This window comes from Tiliqua scincoides, chromosome 2 (assembly GCF_035046505.1).
Source record: "Tiliqua scincoides isolate rTilSci1 chromosome 2, rTilSci1.hap2, whole genome shotgun sequence".
Classification (NCBI taxonomy): domain Eukaryota; kingdom Metazoa; phylum Chordata; class Lepidosauria; order Squamata; family Scincidae; genus Tiliqua; species Tiliqua scincoides.
In genome coordinates this window covers 95,515,203-95,541,547 of record NC_089822.1, presented here as the reverse complement: position 1 = coordinate 95,541,547, position 26,345 = coordinate 95,515,203, and the positions used below count along the sequence as shown (strand labels likewise).

Sequence of the window (26,345 nt, the reverse complement as noted above, 5' to 3'; positions counted from 1 at the left end):
TGAGTTGCCAAAGAGCAAACCAGAACCGCTGGAGGATTATCTTCCGTTTGCAAAAATGTTGCAAGCCAGCCTTAGAGATCATCCCTAGTATGATCTTAATTGCTTGCTTTTTCACAATCCAACTCTGTAATGGTAAATGAGGTTAGAGACTTGAAAACAAGGTGGAGCCTGGTGTGTTGAAAGCAACCACTGCACTTACCTGGCAACCTGACCCACCAATTCTAAAGCCTTCTTCAAAATGTCACATTCCACATTCCTAAAATTATGTTTGCTTCTAGAAAGCGGGATGATTTATGAAAAAAAGACCAACATAAACCCTTCAAGGTTTCCACAACAAAGCTGAAAATAGCAGAAACTGCCACAGAAGACTTTAAACAGAAGTTTGTGATGTGGGATGAATGTTGACTTCTTTTGGTACAAATACTCTGCCAGTTCTTCCTACTCCCCAAGTTTGCCTTACACATGTGTGCACAAATAATTAAACCTCTAGAGTAGTTTCCAGTCAAATGGCAAACTTGCCTTTTCTTTCTATTATATGCACTTCTGAACTTAAGACTTTGTAACATGTTGTTCCTGTCAGTATATAATACCTGCCTTTCTCCCCCAGTCACTAACCTTTCACAGTCTTTTTGTGCTGGGCTCTTGAGCTATCAAACGACAGGGAACAAGGTCTAGGCAGGATGTTTCCATAGCTTACTTCTATATACCAGCTTGTGAGGCTTGTGGGCAAAAGGTCTGTTTTCAAGCATTATCTCTTGGTCCATGAGCCTCACAAGTTTGTATGCTTTCAAAACGGCCAGAGGAAAGGTGCACAGTGCATAAATTGAAGGCCACAGAAACTGGTGCTCAACAGAACAAGCAGAAATTCAACCTTAGGACGTGGACTTGCTGCATAATGACACAAGATGGCATTGCTTCCCATATGACACATAATGCTATCACATTAGCTCAAGTTAGGATATTGGTAATGGGAACGTTTATGCAGCTGGTTTGGAGAAGAGTGTGCATCCTGAGAAGCTTACCACACAATCCTGTGCATGTTTACTGAGAAGTAAGTTCCACTGTATTCAGTGCGGCTTACTCCCAGGAAAGTATGTATGGGATTGCAGCCTAAGAGTCTCCAAATGTTATATAGCATCCAGCATGTCTGGTGCTATATTCACACTCAGCCACGTGTCATGTGATGCATGCATCTATATAATAAACACAGTTGAAAAATATGTGTTTGTTGTTCTCCATCATTATGATTTGACATATAGATGTATTTAATGGGTGCACATACAGGATGTGGTCTTTTGAAGACATCAGAGTGGGATCTATAAATAAATAAATAAATAAATAAATCTATATATATATATATATATATATATATATATATATATATATATATATATATAAATATAAATATAAATATAAATATATATATATATTTATAGATCCCACTCTGATGTCTTCGAAAGACCACATCCTGTATGTGTACCCATTAAATACATCTATACCTCAAATCATATCAATAAATTAAGAATAGCCACATGCTCAGAGAGGAGGAACACTCATGCCTTGAGAAATCACACTTTAGGAAACACTTTAGTGAGTAAATTCTGCCATTTTGGAAATTATGGCATTCTGAAATCAATGGAGTCCTGTAGTAATCCAACATAGATCCCAGTTTCATATCCTGGTGTCTAAACCATCATTAAACCATTGTTTCAAGGTTTAGGCAACATATGGAGCTTTGGTTAAACAAACCAGGATTTTCAGAGGGCCATGAGGAAGGCAGCAGAGGGGAAGGGTTGCAGGACTTGGTTACGCTACAAGTTGTGTTTCTGGTAAGTCCAAATACGAAATTAACATGGACTTGGAGGAAGGCAAAGAATGTTTGTGAGAAACAGAAGGCAGAAACAAGGTTCTTGTTTGGGAACCTTCCCTGCACCAGGAAAATATTAAACTTTCCACAAATATTCTTTTGCAAGAAAAAATGTCTATTTGCTTATGGTTTAATTGCTAAATTGCTAAACGCTTTAACATTTTTATTTTTCATGTCGTTATCCCCCCTGTTTTTTTCTTCATTCTGTCAGGCTCATTTATTTGGACTTCCTGTGGGCCCTTCAGCATTGATTTTGATAATGCAAAACTGATAATGCAAAACTCTAACTAGTTGTCCGAGCATCCAGTGGGACAGTAATTTCTTTCTATATAAGAATCCAGTCCAATCAAGAAACAGAACCTAGGAGGGGGCTGTGCAGATAAGGGTGCAATCCTAACCAACTTTCCAGCACTGACATAGCTGTGCCAATGTGGGGTGCACTGCATCCTGCAGTGGGAAGGCAGTCAAGGAGGCCTCCTCAAGGTAAGGGCATGTTTGTTACCTTACCTTGGGGCTGCATTGCAGCTAGGTCAGTGCTGGAAAGTTGGTTAGGATTGCAGCCTAAATGGATTAAATTAGGAAGATAGGAACAACCATGATTTTTAGTTACTCTCATTTATTTCTGTGGTGCAAAATCAGTGCACTGAATTCTGAGACACAATGGAGAAAGAGTTAAATATGCCCTTCACTTCCGATATTTGGGGGGGGGGGTTCATCAATGAAAGGGTAAGGTTAGCTTTCCCCCCAATGGTATATCTAAGTGAATGGCTGTCTTTCAGCCCTGTAAAAGTGCTCAGCTCTTGGATCAACTGTTTTGATGGAGGCAAAATCTGTCCTCCATTTCTGATACAAGAGACTGAACCCCATCTAGCAGGGATCTTATATAGGAGGATGTAACTTGTCTGTGTGCAGAATGCAGGAGTCACTGTGCTCTTCCCCCTGGAGTTCTTACAATCTACAGACCCTCCCTTGACCCAACAAATCACATAAGCATGCTAAAAATATTCAAAGTGGTTGTAGCTGTCTTGGCCAGCAGCCCCAGTCTCCATCTGACACAATATGAATTCTAAGTTCATGATCTTAAAAGCATTTTTATGGAACTCTTTTATGCAGAGCTGGACGTTTTTTAAAAGGTACCCTTCTGCTCTGTGTATTTTCGCATGTAGCATTAATCCTTTTGCATCTGATTGGTTACACTACTGCAATCCTCCTCTTAAGTTCCTAATTTTAGCAAGGCTGAGGAATTAGGTCAACTTAAGCAATTGGAAAGGCTTCTGGATGGTTACTGATCCTATATTATTATGATTCAGTTTTTGTTTTTGAAAAGTGCTCAGTATAGATTTGCATTATGCGTGTGGATTTGAATTCTTCCATAGTCAAACATGAGTATTTGTCTCTTGTCAATTGTAAATGAGAGGAAAGAAAAATTGACATTCCAGTCTCAAGGTCAGGACTGTATACGTGCTGTGGTTCTGCAGGAGAACAGATAAGCCACATGATGTGATACTGGGCCCTGTCCTTGGAACAAAGAATTGCTCCCTCTTTGGAAATCTTTCAGCAGGGCCTTAAGACGTTTTTGTTTAGGATGGCTTTCAGAGACTGACCTGATTGACTGGTGTTTTAATTTAATTTTTTAAATTGTCAATTATTAATGTGATCCGCTGGGTTCTTCTGTTGCTTTTACTGTTTTTGTTTTATTTATTGATTCTTGTGTATTGTTTTTAGATGTTGTGAGCCGCCTTGAGTGCCCTCACCAGGAGACAGGCAGGATAAAAATTAATTAATTAAAACCAAATACAGCTGAGAATCTCAGCTTTCACTTACTTACACATGCACACACAGACAAAGACACACAGATAGCCTTGTCATCCTTATTGTTGCAAAAGTATGTTTGAAAGTATCAGAATGTGCTGAAATCACAGAAGCTGGAGTTGTATATGATTTCCACTGGTTACAAGGTAAGGATGTAGTGCCGTTCCTAGTTCCTAACTCCTCCCCATGAATACAGAGTAGAATAAGAGTAGAATAAGAGAATTGTAGAATAAGAGTCCAATCCTGAGCTCGACACACTGGCTTACCACTGGCACACGCATGCCATAAGGCACATTTGTGAGGCCTAACACCAGGCCAGCACCTGTGGTAGCCCAGCACTGGCCGGCACTGGGCTAACGCCGGGTGGGCACCCAACCTCCGCAGCTCAGCGGTTGCATGGACCACCGAGCCACAGTGAAGAAAGCGGGGGTGGGGGGGAGGTGGGGAGGAGGCATTCCGGGGAGGAGGGACAGTGGAGAGAGGGCAGGGAGGAGGTATGATGGGGAGGCGGGGAGAGGGCATGGAGGAGGCGTGCCGGGGGAGGGAGCAGAGAGGGAGGGAGGTGGGTCCAGTGGAGCTCTACTCCACTAGATCCAGAGCATTTGTGCGGGGCTCGGCACCCTACGTGAATGCTTTTACCTCACCACCAACCTTTTGGTCAGTGGTGAATTGAGTAGCCCCATTGCTATGCCACCGAGGTGCCTCCTGCGGTAGCCCAAGGCATGCAGGATACGGCAGCAGCCATTTTCGGTACCACCAAAGCTGCGTGCCGCGGGAGCTCAGGATTGGGCTGTAAATTATGCAAAACAGAAAAATTGCAGAACAAATTATGCAAAATAGGGGGAATAATGTCAGTTTCATGTATACACATATACAGGCGGTTCATGTATACAGTTCATGTATACAGGTGGTTGAGGGCCTGGAGTGCTGTCTGGAAGCAGTGAGGATCTGGATGGGGGCTAACAAGCTGAAATTAAATCCGGATAAGACAGAGGCTGTCCTGGTTCGGAAATCCTCGATGCAGGTGCTGGATTATTGACTTGCTCTGAATGGGGTTGCACTCCCTCTGAAGGAGCAGGTTCGCAGCTTGGGGGTCCTCCTGGACTCGCAGCTGCTCCTGGATTCCCAGGTGGCGGCTGTGGCTAGGGGGGCCTTTGCTCAGCTTTGGCTGGTGCGCCAGCTGCGACCGTACTTGGATCGTGCAGACCTGGCCATGGTGATCCATGCCACGGTGACATTGAGGTTAGATTACTGTAACGTGCTCTATGTGGGGCTGCCCCTGAAGACGGTTCGGAAACTACAATTAGTACAGAATGCGGCGGCCCGTGTGGTCACCGGAGCCAGGCGGTTTGACTCTGTCAGCCCGCTTCTCCGGGGGCTACATTGGCTGCCCATTCGTTTCCGGGCCCAATTCAAGGTGCTGGTTTTGACCTTTAAAGCCCTATACTGCTCTGGGCCAGGATATCTTAGAGACCGCCTACTCCCGTACAATCCGGCTCGTCCTCTCAGGTCATCAGAGAAGGCCTTTTTGCAAGTGCCGCCACCCAAGGAGGTCCGGGGGGTAGCTGCAAGAAATAGGGCCTTCTCGGTAGTGGCACCAGCATTATGGAACTCCCTTCCCCTTGACTTGAGAATGGCTCCCTCTCTTGAGAGTTTTCGGCGAGGCCTGAAAACACTGTTGTTTAAACAAGCCATCTGATTTCTGGCCTTCTTAACTTTTTTATACATCTTTTAGTTTTACAGGCTTGATTCCTCGGTGATCTGCTCTTTTACTCTTTTAATCTGACTACTGTTTTTATGGCCTCTGTAGTGTGTTTTTAAATGTTTTTATCTGCTTGTATTAATGTTTTTAAAATCTGTTTTTTAAATATGTTGTTAGCCGCCCTGGGTCCCGTTAGGGAGAAGGGCGGGATAAAAATAAAATTTTATTATTTATTATTATTACACGTTGCAGAATTTGAGTTACCTTGGTGAAAAGTACACACACCTATGCTTTATAATCATTTGAAGCTAAAGAGCTGATTTTGTTTTCCTGCATTGCTGATATTAAAGAGAAGCTTATTAGTTCTCCAATACAGACCTATGCCATGTATCATCTTATGGTAATAGCATTTTATGACCAAATGTTAAATACATTTGATTCCTTTTCAGGTTATTGCCCAGCATCAAAATCTACTGATTGCTAAAGACAATAACACCATCAACTACACTCTGCTGAGCAACGACAATGCTTTTCTGAGTTACCATCCCCATTACTTCACCCAGAGGACGCTGACAGCTCGCTTTCAGATTAACAACACAGAGCCACCACATGTCCAGATGGTGAGGAAGCCAGTGCTCACTATGATGGGCTTGCTGGCACTGCTAGGTACAGCAAATGCTTGTTCTAATAATCACTAATCCCTTTCCAAGTCACATGAATAAAAGACTTTGTTCTTTTCACACACAAGGAGCAGGACATATTTATAGGCCGGCCAGCATTAACTCAATTGAATGAGGGATAAGCCAGTTCCTTACCTGCCATCATCTATCCTATGAGCCTTCTAATGGTGGCAGTTCCCCACCATTTCAGCCTCCTGCCATGTTTCCTTAAGATGTGGCATATGTCCAGTTTTGGAAAAAAAGATAGTGTGATGGAGATGGTAGTAGCCAACTTTAACGGCAGAGACTCTTATGAACTTCAATGTAGTGTTAAGGTTATATCCCCACTAAGCCATAGTGCTCACTTAGGGCCCAATCCTATCCAACTTTCCAGCACTGGTGCTGCCGCAGTGCAGCCCCAAGATAAGGAAAGAAGCATTCCCTTACATTGAGGAGGCCTCAGTGTCTGCCTCCCCACCACAGGATGCAGTGCACACCCCATTGGCATGGCTGCACCGGCACTGGAAAATTGGATGCGATTGGGCCCTAAGGCTGCAGTTAACACTTTCAGGGAAGTAAGCCCCATTGAATGCAATGGGACTGACTTCTGAGTAGACTTATCTAGGATTGTGCTGTTAATGTTCTAATCTAGGCCAAATCATCTTTCAGGCTGTGGCCAAACTTGCAAGGCGAAAATGCCATGTTGAACTTATCAAAAGATGAGCAGAACATAAATGTAACACTATAGCAAATGAGTCCTTGAGTCCTCAGATATTGGTTGTGAGCTTGGATAGTCATCTAGTTTTGAAACCAAGTAGGGTTCAAATTCACCACCTTTTGAACTGTGGTAAAACACTCCTCTGCAAATGTCCTGTATGTTTCTCATTCCTGTATGAACTCAACAAAAAGCTTTTGCATTCAAGTTTTGTTTTGTTTTTTATGTAGGGGAGGAACAAGCCTCTGCTAACATGCACAGCCACGAATCCAATGACTATAATATTCTTGGAGTCGTAGCCAGTCTACACAGACCTGCACAACTGCAACCGTCAGACAGCTGGCAGGCATCCATATTGGTCTATTCCAGCAATGATAATCAAACCTCCTCAAACATCAGTGCGGTGACGATAAATGTAACCAACTATCCCGCTCACCAGGGTAATTTTGTAATTATAATTGTTTGTAGCTTTTGGCATATATAAGTCCAACTATGTCCCAAATTCTAACCCTCTTTCCAGCACTGGCATAGCTGTGGCAATGGGACGTGTGCTGCATCCTGCAGGTGGGGGGCACTCACGGAGGCCTCTTCAAAGTAAGGGAATGTTTGTTCCCATAGCTTGGAGCTGCATTGCCCTTATGTCAGTGCTGGATGACTGAGGAGCTGTCAAGGACTCTCCTTAACCTATCAGGACAGCTAGTGACCATGACATGGTAGGAACATGGTTGGATGACACTCTCATATGTTTCTCCCACTGTGAGACTTGGACTGGTGAGCCTGGCTCTTCCCTTATCAAAGCATCTGAGAAGGTTCACCTTCCAGAAATACAACTGCTGCACCTTAGATGTTACCTTTGAGTAAAGAAAACTAACAAAAGTTAGGCATGATGAAAAATTCCATTGAAGGAAACATGCCAATTTTCATATTGGGAACAGTATCTAATCCCCTCATACCTGCTGATTGACTAGAACACTTGTTCCCAGTATTTACATGAAGGTTGGGAAACCAATAAGTCCTTGCGGGGACTGCTGGAGGGGGGCAGCTCGGCGGCAACAGCACTGCAAGGATTGCACTGCCTCCAAGAAAAAAAGAGGGTTTCCACTTATTGGGGGTCATGCTGGCCCTCTGATGTGTGCAGGAACCCCATCGCCTCCTCTGCAGGCCTTCTCGCGCTTCAGAAATTCTCAACCCACTTCCGGTTTTGCAACAATTATCCAGCAGCAAGGAGTTAGTAGTAGGAGACAATAAAAATGGCCAGGGACCTAGGAGAGATCCTAGGAAGATGTTACTTCAATGATACCAAGAGCCCAGAAGGGCTATTACGTAGTAATTTGTCTTGCCAAATGCTCCATCCCCATTCCTCAACTGAGGGCTGGCAGTAATTTAAAGGAGCAGCAGGCTTAGATTCACATACTCCAATATTCTTAGGTGGCATCCTAGGACACCCTCTGTCTCCTTCGTTGGGAACTTATAGGAGAGTATAAGGAGAGTCTTGTTAACAGGGTGGCAGAACTGCCAGTTCCAGGTCCTCAATTATAGAGCTTGAGCCCTCTGTTTGAGGGGCATGGTCAGGTATGTCACCTCCTGGAGGGTAGTCTTCTGAGTGCCCTCCCAGCTTGGGCCTGAGGAGGAGTCCCTGGAATATGGAGTCCCAGAGGCAAACTTCCAATAACCCACATCAATAATATGTATAAAGCACATCAGAGTCCTTGTTAGAGATCCAGGTTACAGCACTGACCTTGAATCTGACTTGGTCTTGTACGTATCACTCTGGTTAATTGAAATGCTGTATATGAAAGCCATGGTCTCACTCTGACCTTGAACTAAAGCTAAATCTTACATTTTCTTTTCCATTTGCCTTCCAAAAGACCTTCTGTACATGACTTACTACTTGGATAACCACCTGACCAACCCATATTTGCAGTGGAAGAAACTGGGAGCTCCAGATTTTCCTTCTCTGAAGCAACTGCAGCAAATAAGAGATGCTGAGGTATCAAGTGTGTTTGAAATGGTTATACATTTATCCCAATCCTTTGCATTTGTAGTCAGAAATAAATCCTAGTTCACCCCCAAATAAGGAGAGATAAGATTGCAGCCACCCATACCTGTTCTGTGTGTGCTTACTTGGTAGTAAGCCCCATTGTGTTCAGTGGGGCTTGTTTTCAGGTCATTGTGGAGTGGCTTTCACCCTTAGAGATGCAATTCTTGACTTTGAGGCCTAAATTAATGTGCATGCGAAGCAGCCTTACAGTGAGTCACCACATTGATCTACTTAGCTCACTGATCCATTTATTAGCACTGCCTCGCAGATAGGAATTTTTCTCTGCCCTCCCTGGAGATGTCAGAGATTGAACTTGGGACCTTCGGCAGGCAAATCAGGTGGTCTTCTACTGAGCTATGGTAATTCCTCTCCTGCAGAGCTGATATCTCCCCGTTTCTCAATTCTGCAGTCCTTAAGGTCACACACAATAAGTGTCAGGCCTCCCCTCAGTGCTTCAGTATTGGTCCTTACCTTAACGGTGGCCCTTCCACCCCATTCTTGCTGATAGCACTCCCTTGCTGGATCAGACCAGAGTCCACCTCATCCAGCATTTTGTTTCCATCAGCAGCCAACCGGTTGTATCAGGGAAGTCAGAAGCAGGCATGAAGGCAATAGTCATTCTTCTTTTGTTTTTACTAAGCATGGGGTATTCAGAGCTATACTACTCCTGCAAGAGGGAGAGGGGAGTTCATTATCAAAGAACCATGATTTGACCCAATCGTCCTGAAGCCCTTTAAGCTCCCAATGATCACCTCACCTTGTTAAATACATGCTGGTGAAATATACGGGGTTTTTTTTCTTTCCTCAACCTCTTACCCATCAGCTTCGTGGAATGACCCTCCATGCCTCATATTGTGGAAGATGAATAAAACCATTCATCCCAATTCTTTCTCTTCACACCAGTCCTTATTTTATAAGCCTCCAATGAGATTGTATCTTTTTTTTTCTAAACTAAAAAGCCGCTTATCTTTTCCTCATAGAAAAAGTGTCCAGTTGTCTTAGCCATTGTCCTTCCTGTGCTCTGAGGCAATTAGTAGTTCCTTGGGGAAGTAATTTGGGAAGCCCATATTTGTGAGCCTGACCAAGGAAATCCTGAAGGAAACCACATGCTTGGGCCCACTGGCTACTAGTCACTCCCCTTCCTCCCAGTCCCTACACTCTGGCTTGCTCCTCCGTACTCTCAATTAATCATTAGACGATGCAGTAGTATAAAAGAGAGAAACCAGTATAAAAGTAACAGAGGTTTGTAGCACAGCTAAGACCACAAAATGTGTCTCAAGTGAGGGAAATGTCTCTCTTTTTGTTCCATCCTACTTACCCACTGCTCATGTCTTTGGGGATTATAAGAGAAGGAGGGAGCTGTCAAAACTTGTTCATCCCTTTTATGCTCTCCAGATGTTTGCCCCCTGCAGGGTTTGACCTTTTCTGTAGATCTGACTACACAGGGCGCTGAGGGTGATATGTAAATATTTGTTGTAACCATATTTTCACAAACAAGGCCAGTGGAAATGCCATCACTTTGGTTGTTCTTTTGATCTCTTCCTGAAACTCCTGTATAAGCACGTGCCTGCACACTGGGGGATCTGCTCCCCACTGGTCATGTTGACGGAGAGCTGAATTATGTTATGTGGGTATTTTGAAACATGATAGTCTGGACTAAAGGAATAACTGCAAGTTATTGCAGCAAATGCATTTTTGAAAATATGTGAGTTGGAGGCGGTAGGGGAATTGTAGTAGAGGAGTGATGGGAATTCAGAAGAAATTCAAAGAGAGAGTCCAATATCCAGTGACACTCTCTCACCCTCACCAACCTCACAGGGCTGTTGTGAGGATAAATGGGCTGTCCCGTGTAGTGCCCTTCTTGCCCAGGGCAAAAGACTGTTTATGTGAGTAGTAACAGTAGTCTTTAATGGTCATAGTGTAACTTTTTTCAAGTATGGGTTCTGTTTTTTCATGGTTAATAGAACCTAATTTCTATTGTTTGGGGTTAAGAAGGTTTCCTCATGATGTGCAGTTCCTCCCTTATTAGACAACACTGTGTTCAGCTGGATTGTCCCACTGGGGCCATTCCACCCATTATGTGGCAATAATCCTGGGTCTGTTGCCAAGTGTACACTTGCTGAGAAGCCACAGTTCATTCTAGCTCTCTTCCAAGTGAACTTATATAATATAAGCACTTACCAATACTTATGTGTTGCTTTCCCGTTCTACATTTTTAAGAGTATTTTTTTAAAATAGGTGTGAGGCAGCCCTAAGGCTGAAAGGAAGTGCCACTGAAATAAGTGTGCTCTGTTTTGAAGTAAGCCTGCTTAGGAGCTAGTTGTATATGCTCACCCTTCCTTCTATCCCAGCCATACAGTTTCTAGCTGTACCACCCCAGCCACCTCCACCTTCTTCCTCTGTATCCCCAAGAACCCTGTCAGTCCATGGGCTCCTCCAATTAGTTGTTAACATAGAATTGTGTGACTCAGCTGAACCTTCAGACAACAATAGCCCAGTGAGCACTGTCATAGCAAGGGACTATCCATTGATTAGCACTTACACCTGGAACCCAAGCGGCCAATACATTATGATTGTTCTACTCCACAACTGGGTATGTTGCAAATCCTGCACTGTTGAGAAGGTTGTTGTGGTAGTCTCACAGGAAATTATGGCATGACAGCATTTGTGGTGTGGCCCCCTCCTGAGTCTGTTGAAACATGTTTTTTCTTTTATTTCATCTAGAGATCAACTATAAAGATGTACACTTTTGAATTAATATTCATCACTTTTTGGACTAATATTCATCATAAGTTAAATCTAAAGACAGATCTTGACATTGTTTTAGTTTTTCTGTGGAGGAATAAGTATAAAAAATATTGTGTCAAAATGGAAAGGTGACATGGTTTCTGTTGCTTTGTAGAAAAGGTGTGTGAGAACAGGAGTCAAGGATCCTCACTTCAGGTCTCCCCTAAATCATTGCATTTCAACATTTCTGTCTTTTGCTCTTAAGGAAAGAAGCTACAACAAAACTGGCCTTGACTATTTAGTTCTATTTTCTTGGCTGTTCCTTCAGGAAGCTCAGTATAGCAAGGCCTACTGGATAGTCTCCCATTACTTGACTTGAATAATGCAACTGTATCAAGTGACTTCTGGAAACTAGACTGTACTTTCTAGCATGTCTGAGTGGTTAATCTTTATAGGGTATATGAATAGCTGCCTCTCAGAATCCTTCTGTTTCTCATAGGACCCAGTAGTGAAAGGACCATTTCTACTTCCAAAAGAAGGCAGTCTAATGCTGAAAGAGCAGCTCCCGGTTCCAGCCGTCTTTCTCATCCACATCTGTGCAAGGCCTCTCTCAGCTCCTGATCAGGTAAGCACCACATCCTGTCAAAAGCTTGTTGGCGCTTGTGGAAACTTCAGTCAGATTCAAATAAATTTCTGTCTGTTTTTTCCCCTCTGCCCAGTTTAGGTTCCCTGCTGTTTGAGAAGCTTGAGGAGCCTGGAAACCCATTTTGGTTCAGGCACCTCTCAAGTTTGCTTTTGTTCCCATTAGCCAGCCTATCAGCCACTCAGATCCATTATTTGCTACCAGGCGCTTTCTGCCCTGCTGTGTGCCAGATGAACCTTCTTCTCCTACATCCAGCTGCAAATATGCTATCTTCAGAAGACAAAATAGCCAAGGCTGCAAGGGCATGCACCAGCTTGCCCGCCACTCTGAAGTGGCTTTAAGGCCTAGAACTAGCCTTTAAGGCCTAGTTCTCAGTGGCAGGAAACTTGAGTCCCAGTTGTACCACTTCTGGCTATAGGTGGGGCTCTCATAATGCTCTTTCATGGACGAAAAAATTGCTACTTTGGCAGGTGGGGGGTTAGCTAGCCCAATGTCCTGCTGGGCAGCTCATATCCAATTTCTGTTTCAGTCATGAGGGAGAAGCAGGTTAAATCACCCAGAGCCTTCCTGCTTGCATCTCAGGCTCTTGCTCCCATTCCTTCCCACTAGCTTGGATGCCAGGGAGCAATGCGGCTGGTTCTTTCTGGTTGGTGTATGAACAGTCAGCTACAAAGCCTTACCCCAAGGGCTGTCCACCTATAAGGCCAACTGAAGTGGTCGTTTCAGGCAGAAGATAGGTGTGGGATACTCTGCCTGTCCACTTGCCTCCACTGCTTCTCCCCCTCCATCTATTCCCTGGATTAGAAAAGGAAGAGGAGGACAGAGAGGAAGAGGAAGGTGGTGCCACCTACTTTCTTTCACTTTTTTTCAAAGCAATAGAAGCAGGTGGCACTTTCCCAGTGGACATTCCCCCAGTCGGCATACAGCAGACATCATCTGGGGCCCCTGATACCTACACCCAGAAAACAAGCATGAGTGACGGAAGTATAGAACATTTCCCAGCAACTCGTTAGGATTTCCAGGAACCTAATCCTAGCAGATAGCGAGAACTGTATGTCTTTGTTGGCCCTAAGCCTTGTCACTTGCAGTACTTACCCTGGGCTCCTCTGCCTTGCCAGGTGAGTGGTGTCCGCCTCATCGGTCTCACAAAGGGACAAGTTGTGGTCGTGTGGGAAGACAGCTGTGTCAATTCAAAGTAGGTCATTCTCTGAAAAGATGCAACAGTGTGATTTTGTTACAGTATGTGCCCCATACAGCAAGGCAATTTGGTGGCTGATTAAGGCAGGCCTACCAGACTGTGGCTGTGTATAAGCAAATGTAAGCATACCTATCAGACAATGGGGCAAGGACCAATCAGGGCAAAGTGCTGAGTCATTGCACAGAACAAGGAGAGGTGGGAAAAGCTAATGCAATCCCCACCCAGGATGATGCAGTGACATTCCTCAGGGATGAGGGCATGGCCTTTCCCATTGGCTGACAGGAGTATAAATGGCCAACAAGCACACTCCACTGGGTGAGTTGTAGGAGTGAGTTGCTGCATGAATCTCTGCTGGATGGATACCTGATTTACTGACTACTTGGACTGTTTGCTGGACTGCCTCTGCTTGCTGATTTCTGGAACTGCCTTCTACCTGTAAATACTGCCTGTAAATAGACTCTGGTGTTGGTACTTCCCTGGGTATTGCCTCCTTTTTTTGACGTTCTTCCCTGTGCTCTGAGCACCACACACTGCAGCTGCTGGTTTGCACTTCTGCTATCTCTGTGTTTTGCCCAATTATCTCTAACAGATTTAAACTATATTTTACTCGTCTTTTAGTGTCAAACAGTTTTGCTTGTGAATAGGTGTTATACATTTTACAAGTTGAGGTCTGCAAGAAATCCTGGTGAGGGCAACAAACCACTGAGAAATTCCCTTCCTCCTGTTGTTCAGGGGCATGATATTGTTGAGGAGCTTCCTGCAAAATTACCCTGAACCTCTCAGTCCTGGACAAATAGTTCATTTACCCTATAACTAGAGGTGTTTGAAAACAGTGTTAGTTGTTTTACTCACGAGTAAGCCCTTTGCATTCAGAAAGATTTAGGGTGCAATCCTAACCCTTTGCATTGCTTTCCAGCACTGGCACAGCTGTGGCAATGGGACGTGTGCTGCATCCTGCAGTTGGGTGTCACTCACAGAGGCCTCCTCAAAGTAAGGGAATGTTTGTTCCCTTATCTCAGAGCTGCATTGCCCTTATGTCACTGCTGGAAAGCACTGACATAAGGAGTTAGGATTGCGCCCTTAGACTGTAATCCCTTTTTACTCACTGGAAACAAACACCTCTACCTATATCACTGACTGTTGAGGTTTGGGGCAAGCTGCTCATTTAGTCCCAGGGCCAAGTAGTATGGTCAAGAGGAAGTTATTTTTAGGCCCTCCTCCCTATGGTCTAGGAGGGTTAGGAGGAAAAGAAGTTGGGATGAGGGATGTGTACCTCAGAGTGCACATGTTCAACCCCATACCAGTTACTTTAAGCTGAGGGCTGTACTCCCTGCAACCTGAAAAAGTAGACATCTTTACTGTGGAAGGAGCAGAATCTATGGTAATAGGGTACACAGGGTAACAGGGTTCATTAGGCCATTGAGGTGGGTACTTGATCTGCACCAGCATCCAGCATAGCCCTCCAACAAAGCTAGTCACTGACCAGTAGTCTAGACTGTCTCAGTGAGAGTTAAAGGCAGCCTTTGGTCCAGAAGCACATGGCAGTGTCCTGTGCAGACCATCATTATGTATTTAGAATTGAGTACTGAACAAACACATGGATGTATGGCTTATAAAATATGCCAGTTAGGCTTAGCTTATCTTCGGGGTAGATTTGTTTCATTCTTGCTACAGTTTCCTTCAGCAGAAAAACAGCAAGAAGTTCTCCACTCTGGAAATGGCTTGACCCACAAACAGAGTGATAAGTGTTTACCTTTCTCTTATAGGTGCCTGAAAAAATTTGAAGTTGTGTACTCACGGGATGCGAAAACATACCATGAGATAAGCATCAAAGCCAGTATATTTACCATGTTGGTCTACAGCCCAGGTAAAGCCAATAGGCATTAAGTTCCTTTTGTGATCTTTTTGGTTTCAAACCATTGCAGAATGTAGATTCTTTTTTTTTTTTTAACTTTAGCTTAAACTTCCCCTGAAGAAAAACTTTAGGAAGTCTGGTCCTACTGCATTCCCCAAGAGTTTTTTCTGCAAGGACAGTGATTCAGGGTGGCGAGTGTGCCCATCTGAACTTCATTTTTGAAGGTGCCTCACAGAACCCACAAACTTTTTAAATTGACCTGTGTTCTAGACGCAGTTTGGAGACTTGAGAATTTTGGAAAAGGGAAACCGTGAACAATACGGAGTCTCCGAACAGCATCCACTCTTTGAAAAGCTCTTGGCTAAATCTACAAAGTCCTTTTTGAAGTTGGGATAGATAGGTTTGAAACCATTTTGAGGGTTCATTGACAAGTGCCTTCTGAAATCTTGTTTAGAATCAGTTTTGGAATTTCAGTTTTGCTTTTTAGAACAACCCTGTGGGGACTGCAATGATTTACTCCCTACATGGACTCAAATGCCCCCAAAGTTCCGTGGTAACACATTTCATGTTTTCAAGTGTAGCACTTATTTCTCTGCAAGAACTCAACTGTAGATCAGCGTGGTCCAATATTTTCTTCCAAGGATCACCTGGGGTGGGAAGGTTTACAGCTTTATCGGCATCGTGCATTATAACTGAGTGTAGAGCTAGCACACCTGAGTTTTTAATCCAAATGCTGGACTTTCTTCACAGGAATGACAGTCACAGGATTTTACAGAGTGCGTGCTGTGGATTACTGGGACAGGACTGGCCTGTTTTCTTTGCCAGTGTACTACAATGATGCATTTTAAAAGGAAGCAAAAGTGGACAAGACAAGCATGGCAGCCTTAAGCCTGCCCAAGACAGATGAACATCTTGCAACATGCAAGTTCAAGCCATAAAGTGGGTTTTTGTATTCCTTGAGAAACATCCTCTTCACCTCTACCAAGTTGCCTCTCTGTGTTCTCTGTCTTCCAGGCTGCTCTAGGCCCAACCAACCCTTCTGCCAGTGAACAAGTGAAGACTCTCACACGGCACCGCTGAGTCCCCCCCTTTGAAATCACACACACACTTTAGAACAAAGGAAGCTCCCTTCTTGCCATAGCAGAGTGGAATGATGAACCCAGCCTGCCCTTAGGCAGAGTGAGACGGCCACCTCGGGTTGCATAATTTGGGTGCCTTCAAGAGCAGCAAATGAGCTATTACATTTATTACGGTTTTTTTTCTTTTTGTGCATTGTTTAAATTTTCCAGCTCAAGTGCCAGAATGTCTAGGCCAGCCCTGGGTGGCAGGGCATTTGGTGGGACGGTCACCCTCATAAATATAGTGTGTCAATGAGTGACTCTCATTGAGCATTTGACCCAACCCACATCTTGGCTGTGCAGGGAAATGAGTGGGGTAGAACAGGGGGGCAGATGTTCTTCTTGCCTCAGGATCCTCTGTTTTCCTAGAATTTTAGATTGTACATACACCTCCCTGTTCTGAAGGCATAGAAGGTTTCTTGGCTGGTTTCTTGGGGGTTAGACGGGCAAGCTGCCCTATAGTTTGAAAACCTAGAACTTAAAGGCAAAGAGCTTCCTTCCTTGCTGAGAGAGGAATGCAGCTGAAGCACATACAGCATTGCTAAATATTTGTGGAAGGAGAAAAACCTCTGTGAAACTTTTCAGCCCTACTGAGTGACGGCGTGTGTGGTGGAGTTATGATGTTTATCTGTAAATGTTTATTCCCATGAAGAATGTAGGGGTAGGGGAATGCAGGTGTTTTCTGAAAATGCTGGTATGTACCATGCTGCAACATATGCAGTTGAAACCTAGTATAGATGGAAAGATAAACCCCATTCAGACATTCCCTCTCCTGTGGAGAAAGGTAGCTCCGTCCACACCAATGGGGCTACAAACCACAATAGTTCTTCCTTTGCCAACACTCTCAGGCCTTGAGGCTGTGGAATGAATGGACCAGGGGAACTGTTCCTCATTTCCTCTGGTGGAGAAGGGAGTTCGTGCCTGACCCAGAAGGGGACCAGTTCAAACCTTGCAGTACCTGATAATATGGAGAGGCAACAGAATATGTGTGGAAAAAAGTGAAGGAACTGAAAGAATGGCCTGCTGCAAAACAGGAGGCTTAGGGAAAATACCAAGCAGCAACCCTGACTTGAAGACATTGGGCTACTTTAAGTGGGCATGAAAAATAACTTCAAAAACATACTGGCTTTTTCAGTTGGAAAAAGACCTCTTATTCTGGTTAGGAAATGCAAGTGTTCAGTTTGGATGCTGAGTGTAATTTTTGAAAGCTTACTTTAATATAGATGTTTTAAAAAGAGTGAGTTTTCTTCTTGACAATGGGGAACAGTCTTTGTGAGAGGTTCCCATAGCGTGATGATTCAGCCCTGGCCTTGATCACTATACTGGCAAGTGCCATCTGCGTCTTATCTGGCAACCCCCTTTAACATGAGGCTGTGACCGTGGACACAGCCGCATTCCTGCATGTGCCCTGTATCTGGATCACTGCAAGGAAGAGTTAAGGTGAGGAGCAAATTTGGTGCAGACCCCAAAATCCTGAACTGTTTAGTTGTGGGCCACTATCCTCTCCGCTGCTTTTCAGGCCGCTTGTGGGCAAGTTCATACATGCATATCCACTGTTCAGTGACTGCAACCTCAAGTGGTAATTTGCTTGCATTAAGTGACTGTCATTGTTCGACCATCGCAGGAATAATTTTTGTATGATCTAAACTATCTCATTTACAGACTAATTTACAGACCTTTACATAACTAATTTACAGACCTCTACATTTAACAAACTACTACGTATATTATTTTAACAATGATAGTAAATGGGACTTACTCCTGGGTAAGTGTAGGTGGGATTGCATCTTAGGATTGTTAAAAATTTTCCTGCTTGATGATGTCACTTCTAGTCATGACATCACTTCTGGTGAGTCCTGACAGATTCTCATTCTAAAAAGTGGGCCCAGTGCTAAATGCATGAGAACCACTGCATTAAGCCATATGTCAAGTGATATACATACATGTGTGGATTGGTTCCTCTCACAGGGATCCTTTAAATATCATGGTAGCCTCACAGAAGTCACTTTTCTGTGAATAGTTTCCATGAGGTTGGGGTTAATTTGATTTCTTTCACCCATCCACCACTGTAATGCCAGGGTGTCAACTGGCAGGCCCCATGTTATCAGTCCCTACCTATGTGGTTGGGTCAGCTCTCCCATGCAAGCAAAGAGATAAGCTATCTCTAAAAGAGAAATTCCTTCCTTACTAACACAAAAAAAAAAAACAAAAAAACTTTCTTATACCCTCACATGATTTGACTGAATTTGGTTCACTTTGAAGGGGCACCTAGCTCAACATCCCTGACAGAATGTCCTGACACAACTTATAATGTGTGTTCACTGTGTCATTGTTGGCTGCTTCTGACAGATGTGGGGAAATGCACATCATAATGATATATTCAGCGTAACCTGAACCAGAGGATGGAGGGGCACAACCTGATATGGTGTTCTTTGTAACATTCCCTTCTGCCTTCCACATAGACAGGGCCAGCTGAAGTAGTCCACCTGAGGTAGCAAATCCACCTGAGGCACCAAGCCAAATGCTGGCCCCATTATACAAAGGTGTGCCAGCCTCTGCTCCTCCCCCCACTCTCCAATGTTGTAGCATAGCACTCCCCTCCATGTTTCTTCTTCCTCTCTGTCAACCTCTTTCTTTTCCAATCCAGGGAGAGAAGGCCAAAAAGGAGCAGTGGAGGCAAGTGGGTGGACTAGAGAAGTCACCCCATGCCAAGCTGCTGCCTGAGGTAACCCTTTATTTGGCCTCATGGATGGCCTGGTCTGTATGTGGGAGGAGGAAGTATATACCACTGGAGCATAAGGCTCCTGAGTACCTCCTGCAGATATACCCAATGTGTTGGCTTTTCTTATGTCAACATAGCCCAGGGAAGCTTCTTAAAAGATTACTTAAAAACATTTATTGACAAATATCACATTAATCAAGTTCGTCGAGTTCAAACAAGCAATATTATGTGTTGCAACCAAATGCAAAATGACAATAAAATCAAAACAACAACCCAACCCTCAAACATTTCTGAGAAAAAGTTCTAATCTGAACTATATGTGAAAGATAATTTCAAGATGCAGAGCTCAAGCCTCTGTGCTCTAACTCAGGACTGGAGGAGTTTTTGTTTAGCAGGCCCCTGAGGAAACAAGTAAAAGAAGCACATATTAGTTGTTGCACCTGGCTTTCAGTCAGAACATTTTGCATTGTGATAAAGTGTGAAGACATAGAAGTTCCTCTCTTTCAAAGTACAGAATTTGAGGATCATTTAGGGACTGGTGGTAGATTTATGACTGACAAAGTACAACTTGGAACTATGATGTGTTCTATACATACATTACCACATGTAACACAGTTTAGTATTACTGTGTGTGTAGTTTTTTGTTGTTGTTTTTTTTGCTTCTGGGCATTGTGCTTTATTTTACTTTTGTGATGCCAGCCACCTTGTGAAGACTTGATAATAAAAATTTTAAATAAAAAATCCACTGCAGCAGTGACCTCTACCTGAGACAGATTTTTAAGAAGTTTAGACAAAACAATGGGGATATTATTATTCGTATTTCTAAATCACTTTGCCTCAGAGGGCCTGAAAAAGAAAAGATACAAGTGGCTAACAGCCATGACGGTAGTTGCAGCCACAATATTCAGAAGCTGAATATCTCTGTGCAGGATGCTAAGGGCAAGCAGCGCAGGGTGGCTATCTCCCTCTTGTGTCATTTGTGACCTTCCCAGTGTATTTAGTTACAGAGCCACAGTGCTGGGAAAGAATGGCCCTTGATTTGGCCCAGCATAAGAAGTTCTGCTCTCAAAATGCAAACTCAGTTATCAGAATGAACCCAGTGCAAAGCCGAATGTGATAGGAACTGCCACCATTAGGATAACACAGGACGCTACTGTGGGTTGCATTCAAGCTCCTGTAGTCAAACCACCCAGGCATACAAATGTTTGGGGCTAACACGTTTGTGTTCAGGCAGTGCTGGGGTCTTTCAGCTTCAGCATTGCACTGCGGAGAGCCAAAAGGCCATGAGGTGATTTTGGGCCCAGTCCTATCCAATTTTCCAGCACAGGTGCAATGCAGCCTCAAGGTAAGGGAACAAATGCTCCCATACCTTAAGGAGGCTCCTGTGACTGCTGCCCCACCATGAGATGCAGTGCATGCCCCATTGGCACGGCTGCACCGGCACTGGAAAATTGGATCGGATAAGGCCCTTTCTCTCCTAGGTCTGAGGGCCAAACTTCACAAAACACCTGGGGAGCCCAATCCTACCTAACTCCCCCTATGCTAATGCAGCCACACCAACATGGTATGTGCAGCATCCCATGAGGGGGTTTTGGATTCCAGAGGCCTCCCTGAGGTAAGGGGACATTTGTTTCCTTGTCCCAGGGCAAGCCTCTGTTGCTCCAATGGGTGTGTTGGACCTGTGCCAGCAACTTTTGCTGGCAAAGTAATTTGCTTGGATAGTGGTGGCACTGCTGCCACCAATACTGCCCCATCCAAGTCTCAATCTGCCCCCTCCCCACCTCAGTTTCCTCTCCGTTTCTCTCTCGCCCCATTCTGCCCACCCCCATCTCCCATCCAACTCCTGTGCCTTTTGTGACAGCCATAAAGCAAGCTGTGCTCCCACAAGTTCTGGTGGCGCAGTGGGCCATTAGGATTAGGCCCAAACACATGTAATGGCAGCACAACAGTCCTTCAGAAAATAGCGATAGGAAAAGCAGTTTCGGGGGGGGGGGCAGTTATGAATGGAGAAGCAGCAAGGGAGGGAGATGCTTAGCCATTCACCAATTTTTGGAGCAGCCTCCCTGCTCCAAACCGCCCTCAGTAGAGTTTCAAATGGATGCTTCCTCTTGCAAAGGGTTATTCTTTTTTATATCCCTTATCCAGTCCTGTTGTACCCACTGATGACCTCCATGTGAGGCCTCTGTAGGTCACTGAACAGGGAACATGAGACTCCTTTAGGTCAGGACTCTCACTCTTGTAAGTCAGCTATCCACATGAGAGAATTTATGTCTAGTGAACCTACCGAAGTTGCCTTGAATGTTCCCCACTCAAGAAAGGGGCAAACCAATGTTTCAACATACCTGACTGTAGTACAGGCTGAAATTGTCCAGACATGCAGATTTCTTCCTGCTTTTGGCGCACAACGCGCTGAATGGCTGGGGGAAGACCGCGAGGATTGCGAGAGAAAATCAGGGAGTAGCCATCATCACAGGATCCGTCCTCTTTCAAACTGCGGCAGGCATAGGTGATGGCATAGTTATCGTAATCGGTGTCAATCACCCAGTAGTTGTCACCTGAAATCATACAAGGAGTTCAAACTGAGGGGAAGAGTTCTGACATTGGAAACCACATGATGTTTTAGAAAGCAAGGATGGACCCATGTGCAGTGTAAAATGAAGCATTTTACATCTTGTTTTCATCCCCCCCCTCTCTCCCCCAATTGGGCATGATTTCAGAAATATACAACCCACCAACATTCCACCACCAACAAACCAACAGGTTAAAAGAGTCCACATTTTTTTTCTCCACATCGTCAGTCACAAATAATGCAGAATAGCTTGCTTACCTCCACTTGACAAATAGCTTGCCAGGCCTTGGTAGTTCATGAACATCTTTGCTGGGGTGGTAGGGTCAGGTACTGAATATTGGGCAGCCATGTCTGCGCAGATCACCCAGAATCTGAAGCAGGAAGACAGGAAGATGAACTTCAGTACAGAGGTAGTTTGCTGCTGTTTTGCCTTTTGGAAGCTCTGCCTGAATCCTCTTTGAGTTTTAAGATTTCTTATGCACAAAATCTGACAAACCCCAGACCATTTTATCAGGTAAAACCAATTCTTTCATGCACCGGCACCCTGGCTGTGGCCCCCAGATCCCATATTCAGCTTGACTCATCTGCTTCTGCACTGCCATGGCTCTCTAGTCCCACAGTCAACCCCCTTGCTACTTGTCTCTCACATACACTCCAGCCCAGCTTGCTTGGAGAAGGAGGGCTGGCCTGCCTACTTTGAAACCAACCAAGCCCCCTAAGCAACGTGCTTTGGCCTAATCCTCTGACCTACTGCACAATTTACTTTCTTTTCCTGCTACATGATCTTTACTGACTGCAACCCCTGAAATCCTGCTCTCAAAAGGTTCTGATCCTGTACAGATACACTATATCTACCAAAGAATGACAGGGCTTTTCTCTAGCCACCATCACTCCACTCCTCTCCAGTCCCAATTGCTTAGAGCAATGGTTCTCAAACTTTTTAGCACCAGGACCCACTTTTTAGAATGACAATCTGTTGGGACCCACTGGAAGTGATGTCATTAACCTGGAAATGATGTCATCACTTTCAGCTTCAAACCTAAGCTGTGACCAGCTAACTTTCCTGTTACACAGCACACTCATGCTGTTATTTTGCATAGCTTGGAATTCAGACATTCCATCTTGGAAGTCAAAGCAGAATGCAGACTTGGATTCTTCTCCAACCGCAGAGCCCTCTCCCCTTTTCACTGTCCCATCTTCCCACATATTCAGGACAAAGCCTTTCTCCCACCAGGAACCCACTCTGCCCAGCAGCTCTGTACCCTGTATTTTCAACTCTGTATTTTTAATTATGGCTGAGCTAGGTGCTACACAACCCACCTGAAATTGGCACTTTTTCAAGTGGGTAAGAGGCACTTTTTCAAGTGGGTGCTCCTCTTTTATTTAGCAGGGGGAGAGTAACTGGCCCACCTCACCCCAGCAGTGACATTTCTAGTGGCTGTCTGCTGGTGTTGCATCTTTTTAGATTGTGAGCCCTTTTGGGACAGGGAGCCATTAGATATTTGATTTTCTCTGTAAACCGCTTTGTGAACTTTTTGTTGAAAAGCGGTATATAAATACTGTTGTTGTTGTTGAAATTGGCTCCCAGCCCACAGTTTGAAAAACACTGACTTAGAGGCAAAAGATGAACAGCAATTTGACATGCTGTCTTTCACACATTTTGGTTATTTTGGCAGAGACATTCAGGTATTTTGATACCCCCATCTGCAACCTGAAATGGCACAGCGTAGTAGGACAGCAGCACCATGAAAGTGTTCAGGGCAAAAGAATGGTTGGGGAAGAAAAGTTTCATGAACTTCTCTACACTAACTTTTCCATGCACTGTTGGCCCCTGCTTGCTTCCCCAATCTACAGCTTCAGTGCTTTTAAAAAAAATAGGGACTTCATTCTGATATGACCCAGCAAATCAGGAACCATATAAGCATGGTGATGACATTCTGTCATCAGGCAGTAAAATCAAAAGGAGGGCAAGAAGCATTTCCCTCACTCTGAATAGACTTCCTGATGATGTCATATAGCCAATCAGATTTGGCCATTAGGTAATGTCACAAAGCCAAACCAGATGGCTGAACACCTTTGCTACATTGTGCATGCCCCCTCAACTGCTGAAATGGGAGCACATGTTTTGCAGGGGGCAAAATTTCTCTCAAAAAGGGACCAAAACCCCCCTACAGCTCAGTACTTGTCACAGCAATCTACACCAGTCATCTTGATCATAGGAACAGGATACCATGTCACATGACCCAGTGGTGCTGGAAGCTATAATTGCCTACTTACAGTTTTCTCATGACTTACCCAAAAAGCTTCACCCTGCCTTTTGAAGATGCAGTCATAGTGCCATCCTCCTCAATAGTGTATTCAGCTGAGATATTGTCTTGTAGAAACAGGCCTTCTGGGTCTTTCTTTGCCAGGGCATACCATTTGCCTGCATACTAGAAAGCAGAGGACATTTAAGATTATGAGGCAGAACAGTACCACCCAGCATCAAAGCTGCATAATTGGAACCATGGGGCTATGCCAGAAGGCTGGTCATCTAAAATTTAGGTACGCGTATAATTCAGATCCAAATCCTAAGCAATTAGCCACCAGTTCAGGTGTAAGATCTAGTATTATCTCTTGGAATCCTTCGAAAGGGTGATGTGGAGCTGCTGAGGGTGAATTTACACAATCAGCAGAATCAAATAGTGAAGATTTCCTGGACGCTTTGGCATGACAGCGGGAGATTTGCAACCACGCCGCTGGCTTTGCCTGCATCAGCTTCCTTTGCATGTTTAGACATATTAGACAGTGTTCATAGTTACCCTCTCAGGGTCAAAGTTGTCCTTCACAGTGAAAGATTCCACTGCACACGAGGGCTGCGCTGAGCAATAGTCAATCACTGAGATCAAGACCACCACAAATGTGTACTGGGCGTATTTCATTCTGTAAAAGCAACACAGCTGCTTAGCATTCATACGAAACTTGCTCACATGCACAGAGGAAAAGAAAAAAGTACAAAATGCCTCTATAGATAAATGTATCATTTAATTCTCTGATGTTTCTTGTTGGTGGTTACTGCTTCCCAAGTTCCAGCAGATCCATTTAACTAGGGCAGAGCTAGCCCAAGACCTCCTGAGCCAGCATGTGAAATGCTGCCCCCCTCACTTGATGTCATGCCAGCATCTGCCACTACTGTTCCCCAGTGTTCTAGTCCAACACTCTCTTCCCCTCCCGTATTCCTCTTCCTCTCTGGCCTCCTCTTCCTTTTCCAGTCCAGAAAGCTGTGGGAGCCTCCACCTACAATTTGAAGTGGTGTAGTAAATAACATACTGTAAAGTTACTACCTCAGTGGGAAGTAGGCTATTGTAGCACAAGGGAGTGGATGGAAATGCTTGTTGCCTTCTGCACTATATGTCCTTGTCAATGAAATATCATACAGGTAAAAATTCACATCTGCATCCTATCTGGGGGCACATTACTTTGCAACCAATGCTACCAGCTTCAAGATTTGAGGGGCCCTCAGATCCTTCAGTGGGTCTCCTTAACCTAGTAAAGGAAAGGCATGCAAACCCCAAATTCCTTCACATTTTTCTCTGTGCTTCTTGAGTGTTCAGTGGTAATACAGCAGTGGTGGACCTTTGATTGATCTCATAGGCAGAGCAGGCCTACCCATGAGGCCAACTGAAGCAGCTGCCTCAGGAAGTAAATTGGTGTGGGGTACACATTTCTGTCTGCCTACTTGCCACTACTGTTCCTTCTCCTTCCACTCCCTGGATTGGAAAGAAAGAGGGGGACTGAAAGGAAGAAGAAATGTGGTGGGGGGCATTGAGCTAGAGCAGGGGTGCCCAAACCCCGGCCCTGGGGCCACATGCGGTCCTTGAGGCCTCTCAATGCGGCCCTCAGGCTCCAATGAGCCTCTGTACCTCCAGAGATTTGTTGCAGCCCACACTGGCCTGACACAACTGCTCTCAGTGTGAAGGCAACTGTTTGACCTCTTGCATGAGCTGTGGGATGAGGGCTTCCTCCACTGCTTGCTGTTTCATGTCTGTGACGCAGTAGTGGCAGCAAAGGAAAGGCCAGCCTTGCTTTGTGCAAGGCCTTTTATAGGCCTTGAGCTAGTGCAAGACCTTCATTCATATATATAAGTTCATCTTTAATATATTCATTTATGTAAATTTATTCAAATTTGAAATGTAAATTAATTCTTTCTTTCCCTGGCCCCCAACACAGTGTTGGAGAGATGATGTGGCCCTCCTGCCAAAAACTTTGGACACCCCTGAGCTAGAGCAACATTTCTCAACCAGTAGTTGAGAAGTACCACTGGTGGTACTTGAGGTTGTATCTGGTAATATACATGGAACCCCCAGACTGCCACCACCTGGCAACAAGACCAGCAATGCAATGTGACAAGCAGCCTTAGGAGGTTCGGCTTGATGGGCAGAGCTCCAGCAGATGCTTTTTATGTGCTCAAAAAAACCCTTCTGTCTGCCCTGAGCCTCTTACCAGTGTTTGTTGCATTGGCCTAACAATCTGGAAGTTACCGGCACTTACATCATCACCAGATACTTTCGGTGGTACTTCCAATAACTGGACCAAGCAAAGTGATACAGCAAGAACCAAAGGTTGAGAAAGGCTGAGCTAAAGCACTGGAGAGTGGGAGGATCATACCCTAGCACACCATTGAGTGGGGGGATTGCATTTGGCATGCTGCCGCATGCATCAATAGGTCTTGGGCCAG

General features: G+C 44.6%; 2 protein-coding genes across 3 annotated transcripts in view; one reads left to right on the top strand and one right to left on the bottom strand.

The window, feature by feature from the left end:
- The window catches only part of IDUA (alpha-L-iduronidase), a 58,755-nt gene extending 38,955 nt beyond the window's left edge, over positions 1-19,800 (top strand). For both annotated transcript variants that reach the window (XM_066617848.1, XM_066617849.1), the window contains exons 8-14: positions 5,831-6,047; positions 6,986-7,195; positions 8,624-8,745; positions 12,023-12,148; positions 13,285-13,361; positions 15,131-15,231; positions 15,970-19,800. In XM_066617848.1, the coding sequence (XP_066473945.1) occupies positions 5,831-6,047; positions 6,986-7,195; positions 8,624-8,745; positions 12,023-12,148; positions 13,285-13,361; positions 15,131-15,231; positions 15,970-16,067 (951 nt within the window). In that variant the 3' untranslated portion in view covers positions 16,068-19,800. The remainder of the gene's footprint in view (positions 1-5,830; positions 6,048-6,985; positions 7,196-8,623; positions 8,746-12,022; positions 12,149-13,284; positions 13,362-15,130; positions 15,232-15,969) is intronic.
- On the bottom strand, positions 19,448-24,549 carry LOC136638589 (purpurin). The gene is made up of 5 exons (XM_066612626.1): positions 24,430-24,549; positions 23,924-24,060; positions 21,887-21,999; positions 21,402-21,614; positions 19,448-19,458 (listed from the first exon to the last, which is right to left on the bottom strand). The coding sequence occupies exons 1-5, from the start codon at positions 24,547-24,549 to the stop codon at positions 19,448-19,450; spliced, it is 594 nt and encodes a 197-aa protein (XP_066468723.1).
- Positions 24,550-26,345: the final 1,796 nt, after the last annotated feature.